General features: G+C 50.1%; 2 protein-coding genes across 13 annotated transcripts in view; both read right to left on the bottom strand.

Moving 5' to 3' along the window:
* ECM1 (extracellular matrix protein 1) overlaps positions 1-9,921 on the bottom strand; it is a 33,524-nt gene extending 23,603 nt beyond the window's left edge. For 4 of the 9 annotated variants that reach the window (XM_055082922.1, XM_055082924.1, XM_055082925.1 and 1 more), the window contains exons 1-11: positions 9,719-9,921; positions 8,487-8,549; positions 8,303-8,404; positions 8,120-8,197; positions 7,945-8,025; positions 7,191-7,247; positions 6,521-6,843; positions 5,878-6,252; positions 5,145-5,365; positions 4,888-4,975; positions 2,387-2,533 (exon numbers count right to left, since the gene is read on the bottom strand). In XM_055082922.1, the coding sequence (XP_054938897.1) occupies positions 2,387-2,533; positions 4,888-4,975; positions 5,145-5,365; positions 5,878-6,252; positions 6,521-6,843; positions 7,191-7,247; positions 7,945-8,025; positions 8,120-8,197; positions 8,303-8,404; positions 8,487-8,549; positions 9,719-9,788 (1,605 nt within the window). In that variant the 5' untranslated portion in view covers positions 9,789-9,921. Of the gene's footprint in view, positions 1-2,386; positions 2,534-2,564; positions 4,461-4,887; positions 4,976-5,144; positions 5,366-5,877; positions 6,253-6,520; positions 6,844-7,190; positions 7,248-7,944; positions 8,026-8,119; positions 8,248-8,292; positions 8,405-8,486; positions 8,550-9,718 lie in introns of those variants that run through there. The other 5 variants (XM_028485308.2, XM_055082923.1, XM_028485312.2 and 2 more) reach the window with 5 other exon arrangements.
* A 380-nt stretch (positions 9,922-10,301) lies between these two features.
* On the bottom strand, positions 10,302-21,418 carry TARS2 (threonyl-tRNA synthetase 2, mitochondrial). 4 transcript variants are annotated; one of them, XM_007109709.4, is made up of 18 exons: positions 21,172-21,414; positions 20,646-20,842; positions 20,208-20,331; positions 19,436-19,560; positions 18,543-18,660; positions 18,360-18,424; positions 18,027-18,105; positions 16,690-16,836; positions 16,401-16,499; positions 15,881-16,098; positions 15,250-15,412; positions 14,900-15,037; positions 14,642-14,719; positions 12,837-12,937; positions 12,525-12,626; positions 12,277-12,349; positions 11,657-11,771; positions 10,303-10,745 (listed from the first exon to the last, which is right to left on the bottom strand). In XM_007109709.4, exons 1-18 carry the CDS (start codon positions 21,235-21,237, stop codon positions 10,597-10,599), a joined length of 2,157 nt encoding a protein of 718 aa, XP_007109771.2. In that variant the 5' UTR covers positions 21,238-21,414; the 3' UTR covers positions 10,303-10,596. The 4 variants fall into 4 exon arrangements, 3 of the variants coding, with proteins under 3 accessions (XP_007109772.2, XP_028341108.1, XP_007109771.2); XM_007109710.4 differs by lacking the exon at positions 14,900-15,037 and having other exon boundaries at positions 10,302-10,745; XM_028485307.2 differs by lacking the exon at positions 12,525-12,626 and having other exon boundaries at positions 10,302-10,745.
* Between the last annotated feature and the right edge of the window lie 25 nt (positions 21,419-21,443).

The following is a 21,443-nucleotide window of genomic DNA, read 5'->3' on the forward strand; positions in this document are numbered from 1 at the left end:
CCTGCTCAAATCAGTTAGCAGGTCAATCTGCCTGGAGTGTAGGGCATGGATTGGACAGGCTCAGGAGACTAGTTGGGAAGCTGTTTCAATAATCCCGAGGGTTGATGGAAGCTTGGACTAGGGTAGAGGCAGTGAAGAGGTGAGAAATGCAGCATCCTTGTACCCTGTGTACATTTAACAACTATATGCAGCACTATCTCACTTTTTTTTTTTAAAGATCAACAGGTTTATTGAAAGACAAGAGCAGAGCCCCTCCTCTCCCCCTGAGGTCCTGGCAGCGTTGGCCTCAGGCTCTGAGCTTCCACATGTCCTGCAGCTGGAGAGAGTGCTATCTCATTTTTGTATGTAGTTGAAAATACTTTAATGTTATATTGTATACCCTATTATATACTGTACATTACTATACACAGGCTTATACATACATACTTGCACATACATTTTGTTTACAGAGTTGTGCACACAAAGCCATGGCTGCTGTATTTTTTTTTTTTTTTTTTTTAACTTTTGGCCCCACGGTGCAGCATGAGGGATCTTAGTTCCCTGACCAGGGATTCAACCCGTGCCCCCTGCAGTGGAAGTGCCAAGTCTTAACCACTGGACGGCCAGGGAAGTCCCATGACTCCTGTATTTTGTGAGTGATTTAAGGGATTTCCAAAGGTTATGTTGACTATGTAACTTTTACCTTATGTACTGACTTTAGAACCTAACCTTGCTATAAGGTGCAACTCCATTGTTGCTGGATGTAAGAGATATTTAGGAGATTTGGTGACTGATTGGAATAGAAGGGAGAAGGAGAGGGACTAATTAAATGACATTCCCAGGTCTGTTGCCTAAATAACTAAGTAGATGGTGGTTCTGTTTATTGAGATGGGGTTCACAGGGGTAGGGATAGTTGGAGGGTAGAGATGATGAGCTCAGGTCAAAAATGCAGAAAAAGGTTGACAGATTGAATAGTGAACACCCATATGCCCACCACCTAGATTCTACAGGTCACTTATTGCTACATTTTCTTTTTCACATCTCCCCATATACCCAGAGGAATTCATTTTTGAACAAGCTGAATTTGTGCTATCTAAGGGACTTCCAAGTGTCGTGTCTAGAAGGACATTCAAAGAGCAGGCTACACATGCTGCCTCCTCTTTTTCACCTCCCATTCACAATCAATTCCCTAGAATTTGGCTTTTGACATCTTCCTCCTGAAGGTGCTTTTCACTAAGGATACTGACTACTGAGGACTCCAAAACTGAACTCTTATCATCCTCCTGTAAAACTTGCTCCTCATCCTGCATATCCTTACCCAAACCTCAAACTTGGGAGTCTTCCTAGACATCTCCTGTAGCAAACAGGTTCTGTCAATCCCATCTCCTAAATGTCTTTAAAAGATGTCCCCTCCCTTTTCATCCTCTCTACCATTACCAAAGTTCTGGATATCAGAGTTTATCAGTTTTATTGATATTGAAGAATTACAATTTTAACCTCTGAACAGGTTCGGGTCTCTACCCTCTCTCCAGCTCATCTACTCCTATACACTTGTTTGTCCACCTAATTTAGCTTTTTAAAAAATAAATTTGTTCACATCACTTTTCTTTTACAACCCTTTATAGGTGCTTATCCCCAAGTTGGCGCGACTTGGCATGACTTCTATAGTGCTTCAAGATCTTCCAGAAAGCCTGAAATTTCCAACCTCATGCCTAGCTACTCCCCCACACTATTTTTACTACTTAGTGGCTCTTCAAATATACCAACCACACTTCCTGCTTTATTTCCTCCTCCAGAAGACCTACCTGAGAGCCAGGCTAGGTGGCTCCCAAAGAATCCTGAGAATATCTATCATTAGATATTCAGGTCTCCATAGAGCTAAAAATCCTTGAGGACGATTTTTTAATATTCTTTACAGCCAGAATACTTAGCACTCTGTTTAACACAAACATACACTCTGTTTACTTTAGCTGAACTTTGCATACACCCAGCGCTTTGTTCATCCTCCCTTTCCCTTCCAGCAAAATCCTACTCAAGCTTGCATTCCTCCATAAAGCCTTCCCCGGCCCCTCCAAGTAGTTAGGGTCTCTGACTCCTTTATCTGAACTTAGTACATTTTATTTTACTTATTTTTTTCTTCCAGTTTTACTGAGATATAATTGACATACAGCACTGTATTGAATTTAATATATTTTAAGTTTTTCTATACAACGAATTGCCATAAACGTTAACACGGTCACCATTTGGTAACTAACAGCAATCCTATCCACGCTTCGCGGCTCTGTGGAAGGCCACCTCCTCCATTTAACAGTACCCCGATTCCTACAGATAATTACTTCTTTTAACTCTCAGTTCCTGATGCTTATATCTATTTAGTACTTGATATTCTTTCATGATAACTGCTTACTATTGCTTTCCTGGTTTCCTTCCTCTCCTCCCCGGTAGACTGTAAACTCCTCGGGGCTGGGACTGTGGTCCAATTCGTCTTGGACTCCCTCTCCAGACTTGGCGGGGCGCTTTGCAAATGCAGTACGAAAGCATCTCCGGGAAGCTCCTGGAGGGACAGAGCCCGTTAGTGGTGCCTCTGCCGGCGGAGTTGCCCACCCGTCCCTCCACCGGCCGGGGCTCCGCCCCGCGAGCTGGTTTGCACCCGTACACCGAGGGCGGACGAGCGGACGGGGTTGGGGAAAGAGTGCGCCCTGCCTCTGCCAGCCCGGCCTCTGGCACCCAGAGGCGATCAGAAAAGGGCCAGACGTCCGCGCATAGAAGCTGACGCCCTCTGAGAGCGCTACCCGAGCGCGCGGCCGGGGTCGCGCAGGATCGCGCTGGCAGGGTTGCCGTCTCAGGGGCGAGGCACGGAGTGTCTCTCGCCCGCTCATTGGCCCCCGTGCTGACGGACAGGCGAAGGAGCTGCTAAGACGCTGATGGGTTAAAAACTGCTACGCGGGCAAAGTGTACGTAAATAAATAAAAGGCGGTGGAGGAGTGGAGGGAACGGCCGGTGTCAGTTTTAGAGCTGCTGGGGCTCATCTAGTCCCCGGCTGGGGAAGGACGGCAGTCCCTGTTTCACTCTCTTCCTCCGTAAGCTGGGCCGGGGACGTCCTGCTTTCTGGAAAGTTGTCCAGGCAGCAGAATCACAGAGGACTCGTCCCCTCGGGACTAAGCCTTCATTCCAGTTCTTTCAGCTCCAGCCTGGAGGCTCCGGTTTCCTGTGGTCAATCTCGAAGGGCCGCAGGGTCCCGCCACCCTGTGGTCTAGCTTCGGTCTGGGTGCTACGGCGCCCTCCCCTCAGGCATTGGCACGACACTGTCCGAACTGGCTTCCCAGGTTCCTGCCTGCCTGGCTGCCGACTAGACATCGTAAAAGGCAAATGTGAACACATATAAGGTGCCAAGATGCCCTTTAAGCCGGGCAGATGAGTCATTCGTAATGAGCTCCTGCTCATCTTTCCAGACTCATCTGGGAGGAACAACCACGTCAGGTCCTTTCAGCCTATGTGCTTCTGCATGAGTTGCCCCTTCGCCTGGTCCGTACCTGCCCCTTGTACCTTCTACTTCTCCTGCAGTAGACCTCACCCCTGCAGAGGCCTTCCCTGGTGCACCCCTACTGCCCCCAGCCCTACTCCCAGCTCTGGCCCGGTTATCAAGTGCTCCGAGCATACTGGCACTCTGGCAGCCCTGTACCACAACACTAATCACACCTGCTAGTTTTCTGGAATGTGAGCAACCTGAAGGAAGGAACTGTATGTTTTCCGAATGTGTATCCTGCAGTCTAGCACAGTGCACATCGACAGGAGTTCAATCAATGTATACTGAATGAATAAACACATGGACTCCAAGGATCAAAAGTGAAGATTAAAAAATGTCAGGCAGCGCTGTGCATTTTGGGGGCTCACCAAAGACATGAATCATATCTTTTTCACTTCTGAATCCAGATAGCCAGCTAACAAAGTGACATTCCTTTTAAATGTGTGAATAAATTCAAGATGACAAATACTGAAGTTAAACCATTTAGTTTTGGTCTCAACAAAGCCTGTGGAAAGACTTCTGCTCAGTTAGTGGGGGTGGGGCAGTGGGCCTCAGCGGCCAGACACTGAAGAAAATAGGGCAGGCTTAGGAGGGTGTGTTTGTGTGAGACAACAGACACAATGAGGCCAAATCCAAGAGGTGTTTACTGTAATGAGTATTCCAGGAGGATGGGGTGGGGTGGGGTGGGGTCCCCCAATCTCACCCTCCAAGGCTCTGGGGTGACTCACTCTTCCTTGGACTCAGGGGTGGGGCTGATATTTGTTCCCCAAGTTGGGCCCTGCTCCCCCTGGTCCTTGGCATCCCTAATGTCTCCAGCCACTAGAGCCACATCCCTCAGATAATTAGTGTTGAAGCAGTTGGTCTGTTCATCCCCAGGACTCAGTTTACAGCAGAAGGCAGAGTCTCGCCAGAAGTTATGTCGGGGACCACACAGGTAATCAATAAAGGCTGATTTCTGATGAAGGAGTAAAGCAGACATGATAGGGGAGGAGGGTTGTCAGAGGCCAGGCCTGGTTACTTGTATGTCCAAAGTCCCCCTTCCCTCAGCTTCTACTGCTCTCTCCCTAGATCCCTTCTGGGGCTCAGAGACAGTACAAGGGTGCCTTCCACAGCTAGACTCCTTGTGATGGACAGATGTGAACATCTGGAAATGCCAAAAGCTAGAGGCCCAGAGAAGGCATAATAGGCACTTAGAGATGGGGAGCAGGTCAGGTCAGGAGTGAAGACTGCTGGAACCAAGAAAAAAGATCTCCCCAGTAGTCCTCATTATTTCTGTGGGCTGGTTTGAGGTACTAAAAGAAGGGGTATCCTGCAGTTCCAGCCCTCTCACTCCCCTCCTCTGCGTTCCTCTGGAGACTATGACCCCCTGCCCTCACACTTACCTCCTCCTCAGCACAGCAGGCCTGCTCTGGAAACGGCAGGTCACAGCAGTGGGCAGTCATGTTCTGGATCAGCCCAGAAATCTGCTTACTATGTTGGTGGGAAACAGGTAGGGGTCAGGGTCTTTGGGTGTCTCCAGGCATCAAAATGGTGCTTGCAGACCATGATTTTGCTCTTCCCAAGAGTGCCCCAGAGGGTGCCCCAAAAGGGAGGTTTTGGAGAAGGGAAAAGAGTTGGGGAAGAACTGGGCAAGACTCACTGCTTGGTGAGAACTCTTTGATTTCCACAGAGATGACGCATGAAGTTGGGGGTGATTCGGCTGAGGTCCACGGTCAAGATGTCCCGGTCATAGTTGGGATAGGGAGCCTGCCGGGCAAAGCACTCATCTCGGGCAGGGCTAGGAGGGTAGTGGCAACACGAGTAGTGGTGGGTATTTGTAGCCTTTTCCTGATCACAGTAGCCATCAAGGGTATCCTCCCACTGTGGGCCAGAGAAAGGAAAATCAGAAGCCTGGACACTTGGCCCTCCTGACCCACTGCTTCCCTCACTGCCCTATGCTATGAGATGAGGGACTCTCAGCCCCAGGTGCCAAAAGGGAAGGGCAAAGAACCAGAGGGCAAGGAGGCAGCTGTGGATATATGGGATTGGGAAGGTGGAAGGGTAGAAGAACAGATGAGGTTCGGAGCTGGCCACAGGAGATGTCCTGGAATGGTAGACAGAGAGGGTCAGGTGAGGCCAGAGCTTGACAGATGGATGGAAGACAGGTACATGTGTAGGGTATTGGGTGGACGAGGCCAGGAGTGCAGGATGAAGGTGCACGATGAACAGACTCAGACGAAGAACACAGTGGATGGATGGACATTCACAAGCAGATGAACGGGCAGACATGCTCACGGGGGGTGGGTACATGGAAGATGAAAAGGCTGGTGGGGTCAGAGGTCAGACAGGTGGGCAGGCAGACAGGCTCTCAGGATGCTGGGATGCCCACTTACGGCCTTCCATGTACAGGTGTGGTTGTTCCCCTGCCGGCAGCAGCGCTGGAACTCCCCCTCCAGCCGGGTCAGAGCCTGCAGCTGCCTTTGGATGGGGTCAGTAGCTGGGAGGTTGCGTGGCACAGAGCGGAAGCGTCTTAGGTGGCAGATGTTCTTGATATTGTCCAGTGTGGGTAGCCCAGGGGGAAAAGGCAGCTCAGGACCCGAGGAAATACCAGGCTGGTGGCTGGGGCAGGCCTGGAGCTGATAGTGTGGCCGGGGAGCTTCGTCTTGGAAGCAGGAGAATCGAGCCTCCCCCTGACGTTTGCAGCACCAATAGGCTCGGGTCTTGACAGAAAATTCAGCCTCACAGAACCGGGTCATTGTGTCCTCCCACTAGAGCAAGAGGAGTAGATCAGCCTGGTAGCCCACTCTCCACATACCTGCTTTCCTCCCAGGCTCCATAAAGGACCCTGGGTATGCAGATAATAAAGAAGCAGAGGCTGTCCTCTGCTCTTCTGGCACAATGAGGAGGCCCAAGGTAGGGCCAATGAAAGGAACCTGAGGTTCCTGCATACCCAGGCCTAGGCCTCTAGTCCTTGAAACACACACATACTGTCTGGGGGTTAAAGGACATCCCCAGGATCAAGAGTCCAACCCTTACCATGACTTTTGCACAGTCCAAGCGGTTTGTGTAGCTGTGACAGCGGCAGCAGCGGGAATATCCAGTTTCCAGCAAATTGAGGGTCTCACCCTGACGAACAAGGTGGGAAAAGCCAGTCTGTGGCAGGTTCCAAGGGCCGTACATCACATGCTGACGATTAGGAAGGCAGATCTGGTCCAGATTGTCCGGAGAAGGCCGCCCAGGGGGGAAGCCATCCAGCCGGTGGCCCCAGCCACCTTGGTGTCGGCCCTGTTGGCAGTGCTGGGCTGGATTCCAAGACTTGGGCTCTGGGGAGCTGTGGTCCATGAAGGGAGCCAGCTTTTCTAGAATGGGGAGAACAGAGTGGGAAGGGGGAACATGCAGAGGGATAGAGGAAGGCTGGATTGAGTTGGGAGGATTGAAGGAAGTTGGGGTTGAGGAGAAAGTGTTGGGAGGATATAGAGGAAAAGGGGACAAATGAATTCATGGCTCTTAACTTCAGAATGACTGACCCATAGGAAAAGAGACCTGAGTCATGAAAGGTGTCACCCTTATAGCTCCCCGACCCCGAATCACGCCTGCTCCCTGTGCTGCTTCCCAAGGCTCAGAATACCTGCTCTCCCACCCCACTACCCAGACCAGGGTCTGAGCATTAAAGCTGGGGGATGGACAGACTAAAGCTGTCACTCACTCTCTTTCTGCTTAGATTGGAAGGTCATCTCCTCTTGATAAAGGAAAGATGGGTCTACTGGGGTAGAAGGAGGTGCGTAAACAACATTCATGTTGGGATGGGCATCTCTAGAAAACAGGCCAGTTCCCATTCATAAAAAGTAACTCAGTAGAGGGACTTTCCTGGTGGTCCAGTGGTAAAGAATCCGCCTTCCAATGCAGGCGACGCGGGTTCGATCCCACATGCCACAGGGCAACTAAATCTGCACGCCACAACTACTGAGCTCGCACGCCTCAACTAGAGAGCCCATGCATTCTGGAATCTGCGCACCACAACTACAGAGCCCATGTGCCCTGGCGCCTATGTGCCACAACTAGAAAAGAGAAAAAAACCCGCACGCCACAACTAGAGAGAAACCTGCACGCCGCAACGAAAGATCCCGCATGCCTCAACAAAGATCCTGTGTGCTGCAACAAAGACCCAACGCAGCCCAAAATCAATCAATCAATAAAACTTATAAAAAAAGAAAGAAATAGCACATGCTTTAAAAAAAAAGTAACTCACTAGAGAAGTGAAAATAAATGCTACTTTTGTGTCATGTAATCTTATAATTTTAAAAAATAAGTATTATTTCCCCAATTTTACAAATAAAGAAACTAAGGCTTGGAGAGGTAACTTACCCAAGGTTATTACACAGCTAGTAAGTGGCAGAAGCCCCAAAGCCCATGCTGTCAGCCACGGGTAGGCAGGAGGGTAAAGAGAAGGAGTCACTTACCTTCCTTCTGTTTAATAAGGACCTGGGGAGGGGATAGCTCTTTTTGGAGGGGGCCGGCCTCTTGAGGGAGAGGTGGATCCCCTGCAAGATAGGGGTGAGGACACAAAAGAGCAAGGCTCAGGCTGCTGTCAGCATGATGTAGTGGGTGGGAGTGAGGGAAAGGGCAAGAACTCACCTTTCTTTTCCACAGGGAGTTGGGGAGGGGGCAGCTCCTCTTGGACAGGGATGGCTTTCTGAGATGGAGATGGCTGTACTACAGAAGGCGGAGTGTGTAAGTAGCCCTCTCCTTCTTCCCCTCCCATTCTGAAGATCAGGAAGTAAGTCAGACCAGAAACCTAGAGGTGCAACTGAGACTTACCTTCACTCTGTTCTTCAAAGTGAGGGCTATGCTGAGAGGTGTCAGGGTGATCCATGGGGAGAGCTCTGGTCAGAGGTGGGGAAGGGGGTGCAGCATAGCCAACTACCGGCAAGAAGGGAGATGGTCAGAGCCTACATTTCCTCCTGGAGCCCCAATCCCATATGCCACTCCCCCAAGCTCTTACCTTCTTGAAGGGGGTGAGTGAGGTGCACTGGCCCCAGCTCCCTCTGCCCTGAAGCCTTGAAGCCTGGAAGAGGAAGGGCGAGTTGGGGGTGGTATTGAGGGGCCCTTTCCTGGCCCTGAGCATGGGCAGGGGAGGCAGTAGAGGTTAAGAGCTTAGAAAAGATGACCAAGACACCAGAAGCCTCTCTGTACTGCTCCTGCCCCATGTCCCCTAAGCCACCCCCCAAACACACCTGGTCGAGACCGATTGGGTGTGATAATCTGACAGCCTCACCTCCACCACGCTCAAACCCTTGGGTCTCCCAAGTCCAGGCCTAAAGGGAGTGTGACACACGGGGCTGGGGAGGAAGGCCTTAATCTTGTGTCAGTGTCTTTCCCTTACAGCTTCTGGGCTCTCTCCACAGTCCAGACCTTGAACTGGCTGGAGCCTCACCTGTCCATCTCCTCCACCCTCCTGCCTACCACAGGCCCTTTAAACATCTTTGGGCCTTCTGGTAAGGAGCCCACACAGAAATTGAAGTGCCTCCCCTTCAGCTAGTCTCAGATCCCCCTTAGTTCAGGTCTCAATTTAGGACCTGGGAAACTGAGATGGTTCAGGACTCCTGAGGCAATTCACCCCACAGCCACAGGGAAAGGAATCACCTGTAGCTGATCTGCAGTCACAAAAGACCAGGACCTGGGAAAGACAAGACAGGGCCTTCCAGATAGATTAGATCTATGACACTCTTGCAGTAGTTTCCCACAGTAACATTTAGTTTGGCATCCAAGCAGATAATGTGTGTGTGAGCTAGAGAGTGGCTGTGCCTGGTCCCCTGTAGATGGATGATGCCCTCTCTTCTCCTAACCAGGTAAGGAGTCAGTCAAGGCTCTCTGGGTCAGTAAACTGGTTTTGAGCAGCCTGGGAGCTCCTCTTCTTCTCACTTCTGGCTAATAGGTGCCACATATACATCAGGCCCCTCACTCTGTGAATCCATCCACCCCGGCAGTTGTCCGTTTGACTCCAATATGTGTTTCTTGGCAGCAATCTCTAGGAACTCCTTTCCTTCTGTACCCCTGCTCCCCTCCCTGGTTAAAGGCTCCAGTGTCTAGGCCCACCACAGTCCTGCTCAGAAACAGGCAGCCAAATGGGGCATCCTTTGGCTGGTGATGAGCCATCCGGGATGGCTGGACCCAGGCCCCAGGCCCATGCTGGCCAGGCCCCCTTTCCAAGTGCTGGCTCTGACCCCAACTCACCTCCCTTTGAGGCTAGAGAAGCAACAGCTAAACAGGCCAAGACCAAGGCTGCTCTGGACGTGGTCCCCATCCTGGGGCAAGGACTGGTCAGCGACCACTCAAGTAGGTCCTCTCAGGCAGATCTGATTTGAAGGGCTGGGCTTCTGGGAGCCTGCTTCTCCAGTTGCTGTTACTGCTGTTGTGAACTTCAGGGCTGGTTCCTCCTCCTCTTTATAGTCTATCTGGGGATAGCTACCGCCCTCCTCAGCTTCCTGCCATGACTCAGTCCCAGCTGCTCCTCCTCTGGCAGACACTCCTCCCACATACCCTGAAGGCTCCTGACAGGATTGAGAAGAATGGTGAACCCAACCCGAAGAGAAACTGATTCTGAGAATCCTGGAGCAAGAGAGGTCTGAGACTTTGTTTTGTGCCTCAATTTCTCCATTTGGCCTTCTTTGAAGAATGGATCTGACAACCTGCTGAATTGGGGCTGGGGAAACAGGGCACTGAGGAGTTTGGACAGGGGAACAGGACAGCTATCCCAGGGAGCTCCCCGACCAGTGAGAGCCACGGGCTGCCCCTTTTCAATTACCCCAACCCCCTAGGACAAAAGAGTGGGAGACAGAGTCAAACTCCCTTTTATGTCCCCATCAGGAGTCAGAGATGAAGACACATTCCCAGTAGCTTCAAGTTTATTATTTTTAGTTTCACTCTCCTCACATCCAAACAGCTACAGCTTCCCCCAGACCAAATCTCTTTTCATGAGAGCATATTCATGCCTCCACACAAGTTCTGAGGGGTCTGGGGGACTTCAGGCTCTTGTCAGTTAGGTTGGGCCCCTCCGTGTTAAGGGGGCCTGATAGCTCCTACAGGTCTTTGCCACATCTATACACAAAAGCTCAGAAAATTTCTTCAGCATTTGGGACCCTGGTGTTCTGTAGCTCCAGTAGCCGCTGTACAGCCTCGGCCAAGTCCCGCTCCCCAAGTCGACGATTATCTCGAGTCCGAATGTTCACTGTTCTCTTACTCTGCTCTTTCTGGCCAACCACTGCAGAAAGAGGGGAGGTTTGCGAATCTCAGGGCAAATTTATCCAGAGGATATCTCCTTTTGCTATGCAGAAATGTAAGAGACCGAAATCTTTAGGAAGAGCAGAGCTCAGACATGGTTCCGGGAAAGGATATATTTAGCTATCTCTTGCTCTCCAGTTCCCTGGTCATCCTGAGGAGATAAAGAAATATTCCAGACATTCTCTTACATGCCTTATCACTTCCACTCAGGAGCCCAGGGGTCAGAGATACTAGGGTCAGCCAAAGAAAGACAAACAGATCAAGAAGCAGATCCAGAGAGAGAGAGAGAGAGTGTGTGTGTGTACATTAGAGAAAGGGGAGGGTGGCAGGGTGGATGACACATGTGCAAGTCCACGGGATCATGGTCAGCTTGCTTCAAGGCTGGCAGGATGAGTGGATGTGTAAAACTAGAGAACCAGGTAATCTGGCTGAGACGTTCCTACTCCTTGCCTTCAAGACAGAGCTCTGAACCTTGGAAAATGAAAAAAAGGAGCAAGGTAGGCCTAGACTTTTTTTTCTTAAGGCCTTTCTCCTCATCCCTTAGGGCTGACTCTATCTAGGTCTAGAATAAGCAAAGCTAACTAATTAATGCCTTATTAACCCTTCCTGTTCCTTTCTGATGCTCCCTTGGCTAATTACTAACAGACACCAAGAGCTAGGGTGGGAGTCAGAAGAAAACTGTTCTGAGGGTCAGAGGTGCTGGTCAGGGGGTGAAGGAGCCTAGGGCCCAAATGGCTCAGGAGTTCTGAATCCTGGCTCCTGCCCAGCTCAGGTAATGAGCTGCAATTTACCCAAATACGCGGATGACCAAACATAGTAGACAGGAAAGAACAACATACAGGCCGAGTGGAAGAGTGCAAGGCTCTGAGGGCTGTGCTGACCCGGTCTTACCGAACTGAAAATTGTAGTGGGCAAGCTGAGCCCGGCGGATCCTCCGGCCGAGGGTCAGTCCGGAGTCAGCGTCCAGGTCGCCAACCAGTCCTGCAGCTCGCAGGCTCCGCTGTGCCTGGGGTAGAGGATCATTGACAGGAACCTGATTTAATGGAAGGCTGAGGAGCTAGAACAGTCTGATGCCAGTTTTCCTCAAGCTCCCCCATCTGCTCCTCCTTCCTCTGCCTCAAGGCTCTCCAGTTCTCAGGGACAAACCCTCCTCACTCTCTACATTGAGGCCTCTCCCCAGCCCCCCAGCCTCCTTGTCGGCCTCCTCCTGGAGCCAGGCCTCCCTGGACTCTGTTTCTAGACACCACTCTACCCAACCAGCTGCTCGACTCTAGTACTGTCCATATCCTTACTTCTCTCTAGAAAGGAAAAATAAAACAAACATTTCTCCAAGCCCCCTTTTGTGCCAAGTGCTCAGCTGTCAGCATTCAACATTTATTAATTTGAGTCGTCTTGTGATTCCAAGTGCCGTGCCCCTTTCACTACCCCATGGGGCCTCTGCTACCCATTGCTCGTTCCCAGCCTCCCTATTAGTCTTGCTTCGGCCCCCATCCTCACCCCCAACTCCTCACCTCCCTGGCATATTCCTCTTGCTCAGTCCCCACAGGTATGACCACCACCTGGAATGGTGACAGCCATAGTGGCCTGATTGAGAGAACAGAGGAAGGCAAATTATTTATCCTGGCTCAGACCCCAAGTGTGGCTGCAGGGAGCAGATTCTAGAAGGAAACAGAAGCTGGAGTCTGAAGGGAGCCAGGATGTGGAGCACGCACCACCTGGCTTGAGGGCCAGAACAGGAATCGGGGGTCAGAGGTCTCACCATTTTCCCCCGCAGCTTTCCGCCAGCACTCCCAACATCCTTTCCACAGAACCTAGCACTGCTCGATGAATGAGGACTGGACGCTCCAGGGCCCCCGCCTGCCTTGAAGGGAAAGGGGTGTTTGTGGATGGAATGGAAAAGTGTCACACAATGGGCACCCAAGATCACCTTCCAGTTTCCAAGAATGTTCAGCCCTGGCAAGGGAGGGTGTGGAGGATGTGGTTTAGTTTTTACGGTCAAAGGCAGAAAGGGAAGTTGTTCTCCACCTATTCCATGCGCCAAGGGAAAAGGGGACAGGACAAGGTTCTGTACCCCTTGTACTGGAGGTCGAATCTCAGGGGCAGTTGGAAGTCAAGCTGGATTGTCCCACACTGATGGGGCCGACCCAGGGCATCGTGGAGGTGCACGTCAATCTGGAGGAGACAGAAGGGAGGACATGAGAGAAACCAGAACCAGTATCCTCCATTATGCATGCCACCCCCTTCTACCTAGCCACATCCCAGGCTGTGTGGAGAGACATGTCACCCAGCTGCATCGCGCTCTCCGTCACTCGCTGCAGACTCTGGCGGTGGCTCTTTCCACTTAATAGTGGTGTATTATTAGGGAACATCAACATTCACATGAATGGCCCATCCTCACCCTGGCCTCTCAATTCCTTGAGTTCCTCATCTCAGAGACCTTCATCCGCGCCCACACTATGGCTACATCCTTCATGCTGTCATCGCCCAGGATGGCCGCACCTCTGAAACAGTCCATCAGACACCTGCTCTGATTACTATCTCTTGTCCTTCCAGCTCTGACAATTATTCCTATTAATGGCTCTTCAATTTCTCGGCTCCTTAACTCCTCATTCTTCTTCCCATTCACAGGTCTCTCAGCCTCTCCCACCCGTTTCTTTCCCCATGCAGCTGTAACCACTCTCCCTGGTTCCCTGGTATCACTGTTCTTCTGTCACATCCACATGACAAAACCCCACCCTGGTGGCACCCTAGCCTCCCACCTCCTTGGCCCTGGAACAGAAGTGCCCAGTGCTGCCCAACACACCACACACCACCCAGACGCAAAATCAGCGAATGATGCAAGTCGCTGTTGTGAACCTCAACTGAACCCTTGCTGCTGCCTGCAATCCTTTGGCTGCCCTAATCAGCTCTGCGTCCTGTTCTCCTCAAGGATTTTCAAGCTTTCTCCTCTCTTCCCATCTTCAACCCCCTCACTGACAACTCTCCTATTCCCCACTCCTATCTCAGCAAATGATCCTGCCTCCTATCTCATGGAGAACTCTGATAGTTGCTATCATGAGATGGGAAAATGTCTCAACTTCTGTCATCACACCTATAAATATCCTGGCACCTACCCCCAAGCCTTTCCTTTACCCCCTAAACAACAGCACAGGTGGTTCCTTCTGTGGAGGGCTCTGGATCCCACCCCTCAAGACTCCCCAGAAACTTTCCTCTACTGAAACCCCTTCTGCAACTTCAACTTCTCCCTGACCCAAACAGGTTCCCTCTCATCACAGCATTTAAACATTCTCAAGTCTCTCCCTTCATCAACATCTCTTTGGATCTGCCAGCTACTCTCCTTTGCCTTTATAAGAGCCAATGTTCTTGGAAGTATTAGGTTCATTCATTCACTTCTGACTCCACGTCCAGTCCCCACTTTACTGAAAAATGGACTCTCAAAACCTAACAGCCTTTTCACTAAATCCAGCAGACACTTTACAGCCCTTTTTCCCCGACTTCTTCCACCTCTTCCAACTTGCCATGTGAGTTTTTACTCTTCGCCCCAGCCTCTGCCTACAACGTTCCCTCCTGAAGCACCTTTTTACTTGGCCAACGATTACCTTTCAGATCGGAAAGAGATTCCTATGGGAAGTCTTTCCTGACCCTCCTGAGTAATGTGCCCCTTAGTACCTAGACAGCACTGATCCCACGGTGCTGAAACACCCTATTTACCTCCCAGAGCCCTCACCAGACCTAAGTTCCACGAGAGCAGGAGATGTACTGCTCTTCTTTATATCTTACACAAATTTAAAAACATTCCTTCGTATCTATTAAATAGTTAATAAAACAAAACAAAAAAAGGAATAAATAAGACTCTAACCACGGTCCCCAGCTTACCTTAGGCCCATAGAAGGCACCATCTCCAGGGTTGAGGTCCCAGGGTTCTCCAAATTCTTCCAGGGCCTGTTGAAGGACCTTTAGAGGAAAGGATACGAGAGAAATATGTCATCTTAAACTTTATGAGCAACAGATCTCTCTAGTCCCCAACAGTGATCCTCTCAGCATATGCCTCTACCAGGGACCCTGATTCCAATCTCCCCTCTCCTTCCATCAGAGACTGGTTTATCTGCCCCTGCTTCCCTACCACCTGCTCACCTGCTCAGCCTGGTCCCAAAGGCAAGGCTCTCCCAGGAAGCCAGATGGCCGGGTAGACAGTGCCAGGCGGAAAGAGAACCCAAGGACAGTGTAGACAGAGCGGAGGAAATCAAGACAGCCTCGGATCTCTGCTTCCAGCTGGGGGAATAAGGGCAGCTGAGCTGCATGCTAGCTAGAGCTCTAGGGTGGTGGTAGTTTGGGGAAAAGAGGGCAAAAACATAAAGTTTTCGATAGAATGTAGCTAAATTATCGTATATAAAGAGGGTAACTGAGGGTCAGGAATGTTGGCAGTTCACAAGGAGAATGAAAGGCGGCTTAGAAATGCTTTGGTGGAGCTGGGGAAGAGCCACCTGATCGGGTGCACAGAAGATGTGAGCGTCATCTTGCTGGAAGCACCGCAGCCGGGTCAGTCCCCCCAGACTGCCAGAGGCCTCGGCCCGGTGCAAGGCCCCGAAGTCGGCCAGTCGCAGGGGCAGCTCTCGCCAGGATCTGGGCCGGTGGGCGAACATCAGGCTGAGGTTGGGGTGGGGAGGAGTCAGGGCCACAGGGAAAACTAGCCCCTGAAGACTGTTCCTCCGCCCAGGCTGCTTGCTTCCCTTCTCTGCACCATCAGCTAACATGCTCTCCAGCCTCGGCATGCCTGAAGTCCTGTCAATCCCACTCATCACAATCTGGGCCCTGCCTGGTTCAAAAGTGAATCTCAGTAACAACAATAATAGACATCACTTACTGTGCCCCTGTTCTGTGATAGGCACTGAACTGAAAGAAGAACCTTAGACAGCAACTCCAAACCCTTGATATTACACATGCTTAGGGAGGTGCAATGATTTTTCCAAATTCACACAGGGAGCTAGAGGGCAAATTCAAGACTCAAATCAGGTGTTCCAATACGATTCCAAGTTTTCTACAACTTAGTATTTAGTAACCCAGCTGCCTAGCCCTAGCCCCGGGAGGACCCAGGTCTCCTGGATCCCAGCTCACCAGTGCGCAGGGCAGTTCATGGGCTTGAGGGCGAGCGTGCCTGTGGGATGGCTGGTAGAGTGGTCACTCTGGGAGCCGGCATGGCTGTCAGAGCCTGGGGGCTGCAGGGCAAACATGTCTTCCCGGTAATGCTCCCAGTGCCCTGACAGTTCCCAGAGTTTCGTAGAAAACAGCGTGGGGGTTTTCACTTCTGAGAAACCACGGCGGGTATACTCGGCCTAGAGAGGAGGGTACAGACATGGAAGGCCAGAGTGACTGGTGGGAGAGGAAGCAGGATGGCAGCTGTGTGATTCTTCTGGGCCCTCAAGTCATGCTGAGCACAGCTACAACCTAGTAAGCACCATTCTCCCTCGCTATGCTCCTCACTGCAGACCACACATTTCTAGGCCCTTGATAAAAGTCACTAGCACTTTACGATATTTATGTTTAAACTTCTAATTCCCCTCTTTTAACACCTGGCTTCTTCTAGGCCCTCAGTCCCTCCCCAGTCTTCCTTCCCCTGAACATGGGTCCTCCTTACCCTGATAAAAGCCACGAGTACATTATACACCCTTGTCCCTCGAGGCAGGAAGAAGCAGCTCCCAGGGCTCAGTTCATGGAAGAAGAAGAGCTCCTGTTCCTGGAGTCGGGAACGGCAACGGTCACTTCAACGGGGAAGTGGGGGCTTGGGAACCCAGAAGAGATAACTGACCAAGCTGCTCAGTCTGTGGGATTCCGAATCTGCTCTCAACTTCACAGTCAGGTTCCTTCATCTCTCTCCACCCCTTATCATCACCCCCACCCTACCCCTGTTTTCCCAGTCTCTGTACCTTCCCAATGCGCCGGTGGTCCCGTAACTCTGCTTCCTCCCTCCACTCTTCCCAGGCCCTCAGCTCCTCTGCAGTGGGGAAGGAAATCCCTGACACTCTCTGCAGTGTCTCTGGGGTGCCGGAAAACCTCCATAAAGATGAGGAGTTCTGTGGGAGGACAAAGGGAGTCAAAGGGAAGATGAGGACAACCTCTCTTTCAATCCTCATATGATACTCTGAGCATAAGCATCACAGGTATGACACTTGACAACGATCCCATCTCATCTCTCTCTCTACTTTTCCCACCATCACCACCAGGAGGATGGCCCCCACCATCCTCCAGACACCCCCTGCCATGTATACCACCCCGGAGGTGCCTGAGCCTTGATTTCTACATATGTCCTGCTGAATTCTAACCTTACCCTGCCACCTCTTTTTGTCCCCATTCTCACTACCACTGCCCTACCAGCATCCGGGTACTTTGTTCCTTTCCCTTCTAATCAATGACTGCTCAGGGAAGTAACCCTAAGTTCTGGTCAAATATTAGTCTATCCATCCCCTTATCAATCTCCCATACAGCTGCTAGAAAACTCAGTCTCCCACACTAGGTCCTGTTCCTGGATCCATGAAATTCAAATGCCTCTGCTTGTTCTCTCCTTGAACAATTGTATGATACTAATAAGAAACAGTCTGCATTTTATAGCACTTTTAACTTTTCCTCAAACACTTTCTCTTGTGTTAGTTGGTTTTGTCTCTATGATGTGGATTTACTGGTAAGACAGGAATCAACAGCTTCATTTTATAGATGCGGAAAATGGGTAAGGAGATTTACCTAAGGCCGTATACTTCATCAGTGGCAGAGAGATAGGACTAAGAGCAGATGCCTAGGTTTTCAGTCCAGGGCTTTTTGCTCTGCATATCTGCCTCTCCCCTCTCTCCCTGCTCCTATTCCAACTAATAGCTCACCTTGCCCAGGAGCAATATTTTCAGAAAGGGCAGGCCTTTGACTTAAGAGTATTCTCTCTGTGCCTGTCAAATGGTGTTCCACACTGGCTCTCTCCACAGGAGCCTTCCCTACATGACCGTGTCCAGCCTGTTCATGCCCTCCCTTGCCATCTCCCTTAGTGCTAATGTCTGACTATGGACTCGGAATTGGCTTCTGGGCCCTGGCAGGGTGTCCAGTATCTGTCATCAGATGGGGATTTCTAAAAGGCAGGGACAAAGTTTCTTTCTATTTCTGGATTCCCCCCTTAGCTATCAGAGCAGAAAAGGGGCTGACAGAGAGGATCACGTTCCCATTCCCCAGCTCACTCCAGTGAAAGCAGTAATCGCAACCTAACCCAGCCCTCACAACTGACTGTTAGCAGCTTCAGGCCTCCAATCTGTCCAGTATGCCGAAGGTGGGGGCCTCTGCACAGATCAACCAACATACCACACCTGGGAGAAAGAAGGGGCCAGTTAGTGATTTCCAGATTCTTGAGCTTCTAGGATTCTCCCTCTAGGGTGTTTAGCTGACAGAAAGAGACATAAAGAACTATTCTACAGAGAAAGCAATGGGAGATAAAAATCAATTCCCATTTCTTTTTTGGGAGAAACACATTACCTTCTATCTTCTTTCCCTTATCCCATTTCTGGCCTTCTTTAGTGCATCCCCACCTCTCCCTGTTTCCCTCAATCTTGACAGCTCTCACCCATATACTGTTGCCGTTGGACCTGTCACTTTCTCCTTGATCAGGTGAAGCTTAAAGGGGTTATCCTGGAAGAAGGGAAGAGTGAAGACAAGTCTTTATTCTCACGAAGAAGTCCTGAGAGAGAGCCACTCCTTCCCTCACGTCTCTAGATTATCCTCCTAAACTTGTGTGTCTCCACCCCACCTTGAAGAGCTGCCGAAGCTGATCCTGGGAAGCCTCTAGTCTCCGGAACGGTTGAGCAGCAGCTGCAAGTTCCTGACAAATCCGTTCCAAAACAGGCAGCTCTGAGCCCTTGATTGTCCTGGAAAGATGAGCATTGGTTGGCTTCCATCCTCTAAGGAGCATCACCTGGGTGTTGGCCCCAGGGGATGAAATCCTGCCTTCCAAAAACATCTAAAATTATTGGCAAAGACAGACTGGGGGAAAACAAATAGGAAATCAGGTACAAAGTTTACAGCTGGAGCAAAAGCTCTCTGTATGAAATTAAATGTTGTGTGCAGGCAATCTGAATAAAGAAAACTAGAGCAGCAGTAATGAGGGATGAAGTAAAAGTTGAAGAACTCATAAAAGCTAGAGAAGGTAAGTTTCAAGCAGATTTAGAAAAGGAAGGACATGGACTAGTGGAGAAAGTGGTACCTATGTCACAGTTGAGGCATGGAGGGACCTGCCCCCAGCTTTCTTTCTCCTCCAAACTGAACATGCCTGAGGCCCCAGAAAAAGGCCTCAGAAAACACCCCAGGAAAGAGGTATAAACTTTCAGTTATAAGATGAATAAGGTCTGAGAAACTAATGTATAGTATGGTGACTATAGTTGAAAAATTCTGTATTGCGTAAGTGAAATTTGCTAAGAGCAGATTTTAAGCATTCTCACACACACACAAAAAGCATGTGATAATTAACTCGATTGTGGGAATCCTTTCACAATGTATACATGCATCAAATCACCATGTGTACACTTTATATTACAACTTTGTCAACTATAGCTCAAAAAAACAGAAAAATAAAGTAAAATATGGCGAAATCTTTGAAAAAGAAACCACCCCAGAATCATTCTCCTCCTTCCATGCACTACTCACCGTTCCTTTCCAAGGAAGAAATCATGGTAAAAGCCACATCCTGTGCTTGGACCTTGACAGAGGATAGCACCTAGAAGTTGTTCAGCTGCTGCCCCCAGGACATGGGTACTGGAGTGCCAGAATACCTGGGTTCACAAGAAAGGAGTTCATGAGTTCATAACCTTCTCCTTTAGCCCTTTGCTCTCGGATCCTCTCCTCAGAGAAGCTGGCATGAAACCAGTATGAATAACTATCACAAAAAACCTGACTTTGGGGTGACCACTAAATAGTAAAAAGTAAAATGAAAACAAAAACAACTGAATAGAAAAGAAAGAAGGCCAATAGAAGCAATGCACAGAAGAGTAAGCCTCACTCCTCAGTGCTTCCAGTTCTAGAGCATAATAGGAGGCTAGTCAGTTTTCACGCCATCCAAGCTGACATGAAAAAGTGGAGAGGAGGCCAGGTGATGTGCTCGGTTGTGCAAGCCACATTAAAATTAAATATATGCTACAGGTGACTTATAATGCATATCTCAAGAGTTGGAGGGCTAACGTGGCATATTATCCTCCATTTTCAACTTTATATCGCTCCCTTTCACTAGCACAGGCTAAGTAAAAACTTTCACCCTAAGTTTCCAGCTTAGCCAGGAATAATCAAGACAAGCAATCTGCGGTAGGCCTCCCTCCCAACTGCAAATGGAGAAACTGAGGCAAAAGAAAGAAATGCTAGAAGTGCCCACTTAACCATCTCTTAGTTTAGTAGCCACTGTATCCCTGATAAGGAAGAAACTTACTGCTTTCCCCTCTGCAGAATCGAATGTCAGAAATCTGAGGTCAGAATCTGTCTCTAAGGGCCGCTCCAGATCATAAGGTTCTCCATTCACTTGAGCAGCCACTGCAGTATCTGCCAGTTTAGAACTTCAGCAGTGGGGGATGGGGAAAAAGAGAAAAACAAGGTTACCATCCAAAGGGGTAGAGAGGGACTAATCTCTTAGCAACTCCAAACCTGAAAAAGGAAATGTGTTACCAGAGCAACAGAACCTATCGTTTTTTTCCCCGATGCATAATAGAGGAAGGGCAGAGACTATGAAACTAATGCAGATAAAAAGGAATCAGCAGGAAAAGCTGTCTTGATGGAAATGGAATAAACATACAGAGCTCTTTCCCTGCTCAAATCGAGAAAGCACAGAGATAGAAGGATTATCCTGGTAGGTACAGAATGGGCCTGGTACCTGATCTGTTGGGCTAGTTGGTAAGGGGTTGTGTTCCATGCCACAGCATCCACTTTCTGGCCTCCAGGAAGTGATATCTTGATAGTCCGGTGATCCTTCTGTGCCATGCTTGCTAATCTCTTTACCTGAGCAGTCCATAGCTCCTCAAAAAGGCCAAGCCGCTCTACCAACCAGTGTGGAGGGGTCGGCACAGCTGCCTGGAGGGAAAGATGTTAGGAGGTAACAACACATGTCCCACCATTCCTTCTTGGGATTGGGGACAGTGGGAAATTAGAACATTTAAGTGGCCGTGGTCCTAATCCCTAGTCTTTAAAAGGACTGGGTGATAACGGGTCCTAGGCTGGGAGCCCTAGGGCCCCCAGGCTGCTGACCCTAGGAAAAAGATGGCGCATCTAAGGGCTAGAGTAGCCGGGTCTGGAGACGCAGGGCGGGAGTAGAGGGGGTGAGGCTGGGTTGAGAGCCTACACTTTGGGGTTCCGCTGAGCTGGGTCCAATGTGGTTCGGAATCTTTGGGTATCTCACGCACCATGTGCAGCCCGCAGGCTTGTAACCCTGGGATCCGAAGCCGCCGCCACCTCTGATACAGCCCCATTTTCCTTCAGACCCGTCCTACATCCTCAAATAAATGATCGCCGCTTCTCCATCGCCAGATTCCTCATTGGCTTCCGGCCCAACAATGTCCATGCCTATTGGTTGTTACAGCTGCCACTCCAGTCTGGGACCACCTCCAGGAACTCCGAAGAGGTACACCCCACACAGCGCGAGCAGCGATGCGGGTGGTTCCGGCTGACCGGAAGA

The sequence above is a fragment of the Physeter macrocephalus genome, unplaced genomic scaffold, assembly GCF_002837175.3.
Source record: "Physeter macrocephalus isolate SW-GA unplaced genomic scaffold, ASM283717v5 random_357, whole genome shotgun sequence".
Classification (NCBI taxonomy): Eukaryota; Metazoa; Chordata; class Mammalia; order Artiodactyla; family Physeteridae; genus Physeter; species Physeter macrocephalus.